Source organism: Pteropus vampyrus, unplaced genomic scaffold (genome assembly GCF_000151845.1).
Source record: "Pteropus vampyrus isolate Shadow unplaced genomic scaffold, Pvam_2.0 Scaffold11, whole genome shotgun sequence".
Lineage (NCBI taxonomy): Eukaryota > Metazoa > Chordata > Mammalia > Chiroptera > Pteropodidae > Pteropus > Pteropus vampyrus.
This window is the reverse complement of record NW_011888792.1, coordinates 18,334,930-18,345,008: the sequence shown is the minus strand read 5'-3', so window position 1 is coordinate 18,345,008 and position 10,079 is coordinate 18,334,930. Positions and strand designations below refer to the sequence as shown.

At 37.4% G+C, this 10,079-nt stretch overlaps 1 protein-coding gene across 24 annotated transcripts in view; it reads right to left on the bottom strand.

Moving 5' to 3' along the window:
• Positions 1 to 5,164: 5,164 nt before the first annotated feature.
• Positions 5,165 to 10,079, bottom strand: part of PAM (peptidylglycine alpha-amidating monooxygenase) — a 230,909-nt gene continuing 225,994 nt past the window's right edge. For 3 of the 24 annotated variants that reach the window (XM_011378482.1, XM_011378508.1, XM_011378593.1), the window contains 3 exons: positions 9,865 to 10,068; positions 6,917 to 6,973; positions 5,165 to 6,269 (listed from right to left, as the gene is read on the bottom strand). In XM_011378482.1, the coding sequence (XP_011376784.1) occupies positions 6,088 to 6,269; positions 6,917 to 6,973; positions 9,865 to 10,068 (443 nt within the window). In that variant the 3' untranslated portion in view covers positions 5,165 to 6,087. The remainder of the gene's footprint in view (positions 6,270 to 6,916; positions 6,974 to 9,864; positions 10,069 to 10,079) is intronic. The other 21 variants (XM_011378551.1, XM_023523608.1, XM_011378640.1 and 18 more) reach the window with 13 other exon arrangements.

Sequence of the window (10,079 nt, the reverse complement as noted above, 5' to 3'; positions counted from 1 at the left end):
TGGGGGCTCCAAGTCCACAAACGCTACCCTGGGCTTGCCAGCCCCAGGCTCACTGAAGGTGTTGAACCAATCATCCTACCACTGATGGTTTTGTTGCTTGGCTTTTAACCATCATGCCAAATTCCATGTTCAAAACTATATAAAATTCCAAGAAGGTACTGACAGTCTGGACACCTGAATGCCACGTGGACAAAGATGCACTGGTACATGGTGGTTGCTGCTGGGCTGCTCACCGCACTCCCACCTCCGTGCAGTCCAACAGCATACACCTGTTTTTTTTTTTTTCTTTTTTAAGCTGAAACTAATTTAATTTTCTCTTCTTTCTTAAAATGACACTAGATTAACAAAATATGCAAATGATTTTGAATAACATTGTATGTTATTTTTGCCTCTTTAAGTGCTCATGTAAAAAATATAGCTAAACAATTTCATATTTTGTTCTCTAGTTAGAGAATAGTGACTCTTAGCAAAGAGGACTTGGATACTGTCAATATCTGTGTGATATCTAACATAAGAACTGAATGACTAGTAGCATCTTAAATTATTCTTCTTGAAGACAGAGCTATCTTTCACTGAATAGGAACTCTTTTATGAGCACAAATCCATGCAAATTTTTTACAAAGTTTCACCACCAGATGTCAGCCCTTCACCTCACTGGTAATAACTACCCTGAAGAAATCTTTAAGAGGAATCTATGTATGTGGATGTCTCTTTCATCTCTCCTTCTCTTGATCACTCTTCCACTCTTTCTTGTTATGACTGTGTCTAACAATCATCCATTGATCTATCATCTATGAATAGCACACATCTATTCTAATACATCTAAATCATGAAAGGGAATATTTTAAGGAAAATAAGTTTAAATATTTACATATACAAATGTAAAATTACACTAAAATATTTTCTAAACTTTGATCTAGAATTCAAGTTCTTTCCAGCCCACTAACTTTGGGAGCAATGCAATATTTTCAGCCTTTATTTCAGAGCATACTTTCAATTGTCATCTAAAACCTTTGCTTTTTTGGAACTTTTATTATATTCTTGTTTTTACTCTGGAATTATGTTCTTATTGGAAGAGTATCAACAACATAATGAAAAAATATGCAATATTTGGTTTATAGTAAAGCTTTTGGATTATTAAATAGTTAAATATTGGAGAACAATGCAAAAATAATTTCTCCTATCAAAACCTACCAACAACTTCTATTTTAATTTTTTTTCTGTCTAATTCCTTTCTTGAACAGTAACATATACCTTCCATGATCCCTCACTCCAAACTTTGTCAGGTGCCTGGCTTTGCTTCCATCACTGAACTTAACACAATGAGTTAAGTTGCCCTCTAGATTGCGAGTTAACTGAGGTTTAGGAGCTTAGCAGGTATCTATGGATAAGTGAATTTTATTCCATAAACATCAACAACAACCAGCCCGTAGTGGATTGTTGGTTGCCTACTCAGCAACCATTTTCATCTATCCATCCTATTTGAATTTTGATTACATGTCTAGCACTTCTCTTGTGGAGCCATGGAGCTTAGGGGAAGTTGATCCCACCCAAGCTTCATGCATGGGCCTGAATGGCCTAAAATAATCTCATTCAATTTATTAAGGATGAGCTCAGAAATGACCATGTGATGCATGTGAGGGAGAATTTGTTAAAGGGTTCAAGGAAAACTTATTTCACTACTGAAAGGATGACTAGGGATAAACCTTTGCAAATCTATTGTCATTTCTGAAAAAGAAAACACTATTGTTATTGTGTTTCTGAATCCCTTTGGGGGGTTGATGTAGAAACAGGAGAGTAGGGGAGTCTCTCTCAAGTTTGCAGACGGCTACCAGGGACATCTTTCATATCACATAGAAAGAACATTCTAGAGAATAAAATCAACATGGAAAACAACTTTGAGAGAGAGAGAGAGACAGCTGACATTATCTTTTATGAACCTAGATCCTCTTACTCTAGAATTTTTATGAGTCGGAGTCAATAAATCTCTCTCTCTCTCTCTCTCTCTCTCTCTCTCTCTCTCTCTCTCTCTCTCATTTCACACAAATACTACTCAATGAAATTAGTGCTTTGACTGGGGAAGTGTCTAGGCAGATGGAAAAATGTCTAGAAGCTGGGAGGGCAGTAAGGGCATGGCCATTTTGGAAAGAATATAGCTTTTTGGAGTGAGGTTGGTGGGGAGAGTTGGGGGTGAGGGTAAGGGCGGTGGGGTAAGATGAAGCTGGAGAGATAAGCAGGCTGCTGAGGAATGAAGTCTCCTTAGTGTTCACCTCGCTTTTCTGAATTTTCTGAAATAGAAAATTCAGAGCCTTGGTGAAATTCTTAAAGGTTTCTGTGAATCTTATAACTGTTGGTAAATATAATAAATGTTGGCTTCATCAAAAATGAAAACTTCTCTTTGAAAAACAAGGTCGAGAGAATGAAAGGATAACCCATATACTGGGGTAAAACATTTGTAAATCAAATATCTGATAAAAGACTTTTATCCTATATGTACAGAACAACACCTTATTTCCTAAGAAATTGAACTAAACTTGAGTTAACATATATTGCAAGTATAATTTATTTTTGTTCTGTTCAATAAGGTAATTTTTAAAAATTTTACTAGACCTCAGTACATTTATATATGTATAACATATGTGTGTGTGTGTGTGTGTGTGTGTGTGTGTGTGTATATATATATATATATACACATTAACATCAAATATATCAAATGCAGTTAAATCCAAATTCCTCCTCATGGTTTTGAGACACTTCTTTCTGCACTAGCCTCGCTTTCTAGCCCATCTATCACTGTTTCCTTGAACTACCCTGAGCTCTAGCCCTGTTGCTAATCCCCTAACATGACAAGCATTGTCCATTGGCCCTTCTCTCCCTTACTCAAATATCATGTTCTTTATGAAAACTCGGCGCTCTTCAGAGGCTTGATAGCATTTTGCATGTGGTCCTCTTATGCCTTATACTGCAATCATTTATAATCTTATTTTAGCTCCCTTACTAGATTACAAAACTCCGAGAGCAAGAACGTGTTTTTTTTTAATCTTTGTATTGTGCACATCGTGACGCTCAGTCAGTGTCTGTTGAATGAATCCTTTGGCTTTCAACTTATTTAATTTTTATTGGATTATTTGGGGACATATTTTATTACAGATGTGAGAATTGTGGTTACTGTTTAAAGGAAAGAGCACTTCCTTTTTAATGGAGGCTAAACAAGACTCAGAACAAGGCTCCTGAAATTTGAAACTTTTGAAGATTTCTGTAAATTTTATGATGTCTGGGAAATATAAAAATACAGAAGAAAAGAAACGAAAAACTCTAAGTGCCAGAAACTAAATCAACCTAAAGAGGCACTGAGATTAGTATAACTAGTCAATTCCTTTCTGTGTGTCTCATTTAAAACATCTATTAATATATGTTTTGTTTTTCTCTTCTTTAATAAGAAGAGAGGGAGAGACAGAGGGAGAGAAAAAAAATACACCGCTAGAATATAAATGCCAGTAAAGCTGGGATATTGCATTTCAGCACTGCGTCCTCTGGACTTATACTTTTTTGCTTGTTAGATATTTAGAAGTGTTTATTAAATGACAAAAAGATATCAGAAATTGCCTTTGAACCATGGAAGGAAACTTCCTGGGCTGAATCAGGGTGGAACACTTATGACTCATCAGGGAGTCTCTCTTAGAAAGGGATAGAGGGCCAACAGCAAGCCCTAGTCTCTGGTAAGGAAGGGCTGATGAATTATTCATAACAGCCAAGAAGTGGAAACAAACTAAATGTCCATCAACTGATGCAGGGATAAAGAAAATGTGGTAAATATACAATGGAATACTATTCAGCCTTAAAAAGGAAATCCTGCTAGATATGACAACATAGATGGACCTTAGATGGAGGACATTATGCTGTGAAATGTCAGTCACAGAAGGACAAATTCTGTATTTTACTTATGTGAGATATCTAAAATAATCACACTCACAGAAGAAGAGAGTAGAGTGATGGTTGCCAAGGGTGGGGTGGGGCAGGGGAAATGGGGAGTTACTGTTCAACAGGTACGAAGTTTCAGTTATGCAAGATGGGTAAGTTCTAGAGGTCTGCTGTACACACTGTGCCTGTAGTTAACAATATTGTATTGTGCACTTAAAATTTTGTTAGGATCTCATATTGTGTTCTTACCACAATAAAAAAATGGAGGCTACTGGAATTCTGAGTTTTGTGGGTTTAAGAGGAAAAAAACTCCTGTTCTCTAGTATGGATTATAGGGAGAGAGGCCGGTGATGGGTTTGTGTCTATGAGGCATAGATATGAGATAGATATGAGGATCGAGCCTAAGAGCCTGTAAGCTCCTGAGAAGGGGTGTGTGTGTGTGTGTGTGTGTACAGACTTGAGCAATCAAATAGGAAAATAAAAGGTATTTGACCATATTTGTACTATGAGTGTGGGGAGCGTGTCATATTGGTTACAAATAAAATGAGAGGATTATTTTATATTCTTGACTAGATGCTGCCAAAATCTCTTGGGGCAAGAATCAGTAAAACTCTCATATTTACAAAAGAATGCCAGCTGATAAATGAAGACAAAATGATAGAATTAGAAAATCACCATTATTTACATATTTACCACTGATGAGGTAAAGGGCATTAGGAGTGGTCAGAGGGAGGAAAAATGTATTCTTCATTTGAGAAGGAAGGTCACAGGAATAAAAGTATATGAAGTTTCTACTTGGTGAGGGTGCCCAAATTAAATTTTAATAATATAGTGAGGTAAATATGTGGGAAGTGACAAATCATTCAATTGGATCCTCTTTGGTATCAATTATGAGAGAAAACCATCTACGTTAAATTAGATTTTCTAAATAAGATAGCTGGAAGACTATATATTTTTTGCAAGGCACTTGAATTGTTTTCATGATTAGTCAATTAAATCTCTAGTCCCAACTAAGATGCCTGAATGAAAGGAAGGTTTCAGAGTCTGATTATTCTAAAAAGAAAAATTATCAGCTTCTTACCAAATTGCACTGATGGAATATGAAAATGTTTTAAAATTAATTGTGGTCACTGTAAGAGATGAATATTCCTATGAATACGTGGGAATTTTCGTGAAATGATTCTTTAAAAAGATTAGTAACCTACACTGCTGGATTCATTTGCATATGTAATTTGAGACACAGTTTTCCTCTTAGCTATGATCACCTTTTATTAAAGTATTTCCCTTATGATTGACATACAGCCAAAAACTATCTTTGAATTTTAAAAGAGAGCCTGGTTTTACACATGTATCTTAGGCTGCTTTTTAATTTATATCGGCTACATAACAAAATATCTTTTTAATTTTAATACAATACAACACATTTCCTTTGGTTGAAGACATTGAGTAGGTTTCACTATATCTGGGGTTTGTGTAATTATTACAAAAATTGTATACAAAACCCTGCAAATATGCAAAAACTGCAAAATACACTTTGACAGCTAATGCTCTGAAAACACTTTATTACACAAATTACATTCAGATTCTGAAAATAGTGTTCTAACAGTGTAACCATCTAAAAATAAGACATCCCAAAAACACGCCAACTGAAGGAGAAAATTTAAAAAGAATTTAAATAGAGACTTTTTCTTTCCCTCGTTGCAATAAAATGCTAGTGATTTTAAAAAAATAGGAGATTTAGCAGCTTTGTCATCATGTAGCACAGAGTTTCTCTTTACTGCCACAAGTTGAGGATGCTGAACAGGAAAGGCACCAAAGAAAGAGACTGGCAATGGAAGCGCTTTTGGGAATATACTGTGTTCAAGCAGAGAATGGGGTTATTTACATCCACGGAAAAGTCTCGAAAATGTAAATGAGCAAACCTCCCATCATTAAATTAGTAGTGTGATGGAAGAAGAGGGCTGCTTCTCTAGTCTATGTTCATATAAAGACAATGGCACTGTTGTGAGCCTTTAGGAAACTCCTCAACTAGAAACAGAAGCCAACTAAACCCAAACGAAGTAAATAAAATGTGTACAGTCCCACGTAGACTAGTACAGTTTACAATTAAATACACAAAACTCTAAACGTGCTAAAGGGAAAGGAATCCGAATCAAAGCCCTGTTTTCAGGAGGAGGAAGATGTGGGTGCAGGCAGAGGTGCCGAGTACTCCTCTTCTGATTCGCTTCCCTCATCTTCGTCTTTCTCCTGGTCGCTGCCTTCGGTGCTAAGGCGGTCAAACCCTTTTCGACTGTAGCCTTTACGGCTTGCAAAGAAATTTCCAAGGTTTAAGCCTCCACTTCCCTTTCCTGAAGAAAGAAAACAAGAACATAGGTAGAGTTTGCACCAATGATTCTTGGTTTCTTGGTAAATTCTTAAACAAAGAAGTTGGGGATGAGAAAGGGTAGATACTAACAAAAAAGAAAGAAAAAAGATTGACGTACAGAAATACTTATTCCACAAAGTCAGAAAGATACTTCATGCATTTATTCAAATATATAAGAAAAAAACAAAGCTCCTGAGGACTACGTGTTTCTGTAGGTCTATTTCAGATTCACTTTTCACCTCCTGCTTTTCCTGGGCTCTGGGGAACTGGCATCCCACCAGCAGCTCTTCATTTCAATGACTTTATGTAAAGGTCATCTTCACTATGACAAGTGCTGACATGCCAAAAGGGATGACAGAAAATTTACGGAAGACAAATGAAGTCAGATAAAAGGCAGGGGGAAGAGAATTAGATAATACAGAATGGCAAGGTGGAAAAAAATGAAACTGGGAAATTTGCCGCCGGAGTCACACATTTTGGTTTAGTTTATGGGGTGATGCTATGCTGCACATGAGGAGTTTAATTTTCAGACAGAAAATAAAAAATAGTTTTCCTTGCTCTTTAAAAGATATCAATCAGCTTGTCAACTTGGAACCAAACATGAAGGATTCTAAAAGGTCACAGGCATACCTCTAAGTTTTCCCAGCACTCTTCCTGAACTTGCCTCGAGTTTGTGTTCAGAATCTGCTAGAAAAAGATGGCACATTTCAAAATGAGTCCCAGTCACCCTCCTCAATCCATGGGCTCAATTTTCAATACAAAATCAGTAATTCATAAATGATTAATAAGGCCTGGCTCTTGTTTGTACGCAATTCCGAGGAAAAAAAGGTAAGATAGTATTGTGACGTATAAAAGGGCCAAAGCCGGGTTAGATGCCTGCCTGTCCCTTAACAGTCTGTGCAATCTCCACAAATTACTTCTCTGAGCCTCAGTTTTCTCCTCTGAGTAAGGAGGGATCAATTACGAGCTCCACCTATCTCTAAGTTTTAGATGGGATATGGTATGTGACATGCTTAGAACAGGGTCTTGTACTTATACAGTAAGTGTTCAATAAATATTAGTTATTTTTATTAGGGCAAAATTAAATAACCAATAATTTGTAAAAATTTGTACTTTTTTGGTTGTTATAATTTAGAAATATTTGTCTTAGGCTTTAGTGTTTCTACGAAGAACAGTGCATGTCCTGCTTGAGAAAGCTTTGGGTTAATGTACATCCTTTCTTTCTATATAAAACTTAAATGAAGGTGAAGCACCTGAAATCCTGAGGGTTTCGATCATAAAAGGTGACTCAAATGCTCTCCACGGGGCTTCCCATTTCCATAAAAGGTAAACTTTCTTTCCTGATGGGGAGGCGGAACTCACGCTGGACTTCATTTTTTCCAATTGCTGTGTATCTTCCTGCACTCTCTGCCCCGCCTTCCACCACTCCTTAAGGGCTGTGGTCAGGGAAGCAAGGCTCAGGGTCCACCTATGAAGTCTCTAACCAGGAATAGAGGCAGCATGATGGAGAAAACTAGCAGGTAGATGACAGAGGATAGGTAGCATAGTGGGTAAGAAGGGAAGCAGAATCTGATAAGACTGTTAGAAAGCCAACAAATTAGACTATTAAATTCTACAAAGATGCAGGAGAATTCTTAGTTGGTTTTGCATCCCTTGAGCCAAGCACAGTGTCTGGTGTGGAGCTGATGTGCAATAAGGGTGTGCTGAATAAAAAGAAGGCTCTTTATGAGGGTTACTAAAAACTGTCATAGATTGGATAAGGTCAATCAAGAACAAATGTTGAAAAAATGTGAGAGGCTGATCTCCTTTTAGAATTAAATATGTTAGATTAGATTGAAACATATAAAACTGCAATTTTCTAAATAAAATGTGACTGAGTAATGGTAGTTTCATATGGTTTGACTTGGGTCGCTGCCTTCCCAACTCCTGCAGGCCCAGCACTCTGTAACAGTGCTGTGTCACATGCTTAACAGCAAAAAGGAGAGACCAGAACTTCTTGACTTCCCAGACATTCCCTGGTCCAGTGTGGGTTGATTACTAACACTCCTGCTACCTGGCCTTTGGCCCCACGAGTTCCTGGTACTCCTGGCAAGTATTTATCACTGTACTTCCCACTCATGATTATAACTTTTATGTGTCATCTCATGTGTCATCTATTCTGTAAGCTCCATTTATTTCCTCAGTCATTCTTCTAACAATTATTTATTGAACCCCTAATACCAGAAACTGTTATCTGTACTGGGGATACATCAGTAAACATACAAAATTGTGTTCTTTTGAAGCTATCACTAATTCCATGAAGATAACGCCTACGTTTACCTTTGCCTCTACTTCCCTACCCATAACAGGGACTCAACAGAAGTCTTTTTTAGGAAGAGCTAAGTGTGTTTGTGCAGAGCTTTATTGATTGCAGATGAAAAGTAAAAAAGTCCTAGAAAAATTCCCTTTTATAACCTATTAAATTGAATCCTCTGGTTTTGTTTGTGTCCTTTTCTGTGTCAGGGCCTTGCCATGAGCACCGAGTCCCTGCCATGGCTGCCTTGGCCTAAAACAGAATCAGATGCTGTTTCTTGATCAAATGCTGCCTCCTGCTCTGGCCCATGGATTCCTTCCCAGACACAGCTGTAGACTCGGGCCTTTGGACCTGGGGACCCAGCCAAGGGGCTGCTCCTGAGAGGTGAGAAGCTCAGGTCGGATTATTTGTTTTCTTGTTTGGGTGTCCTAAAAGGAACTCAGCTCCTGGATTTTCTACTAATGTTATACTAAATATTATACATATAATAATGATTTTATAAAATACTGACTAAGTATTAAACCCTGCCTTCGTTGGCTAGGGAAGGCTGATGGCATAAACTGTGACTATCTAAAAACTACTGAATGGTTTCTTATAGAAACAGTTGGTTTCCTAAGAAAGCTGAGATTTTAAGATGTCTTTTTTGACTTCTTATCACTTTTATTAATTTTTAACAATGATTATTCCTCATAATCACTGGTGGTATTAATAACAAGCACTTACTAGGTACCAGGTGCTGTGATAAATGCTTTATGTACATTGTTTCATTTAATCCTCACACGACCTTGTCTTTTATTCCCACTTTATAAATGAGGAAACCGTGGCTTAGAGAGGTTAAGTAACTTGCCCAAGGTCATGTCACTAAGGGCTAGAGCCAGGACTGGGGGAGGAAATACAAATAACTGACCCCGCCACTTTGAAGACTGAGCCTGTTTCTAATGGCAAGGGTCTCCTCCTTCCTGACCCTTCAGCTAATTTACCCCAACTCGACTTATCTATATAGTTTCATATGGAGATATTAATTGGGCTTAAGCCAGGTGCTAAAAGGCAATATTAAATGTTATATTTTAATCTAACTACCCAAATTTCTGAGACTCCAGATATATTTTCTACTATGATACTAACTATAGACAATATTTGGAACATGGACAATATTGTTAAAAAAGGTAGAGAGCACTTAAAAAGAAAAACACTGAAAAAAAAATCACAACCGAACTTTGAGGACAAAAAGGCCAAACACTCTTTCAAAAGTAAGTTCCAAGTTCAAGGGGCTCATTTTACTTGCCTCCAAAGGCCCTTGATTTTTTCCACCGAATAAATACGGCAATGGCCAACAGGACAACCACCGGAATAACCAGAAGGGTTGTAATGAGAACAACAGGCACTCCGGAGTCTGGCTCTTTGATCAGTTTCTGTTTCTCTTGTATCTTCTGTAATTCTGAGGAGGTGGGTTTGTTCTCCATTTTGGTTTCAACAACTGCCTCGGATTCTTCAGGGAAA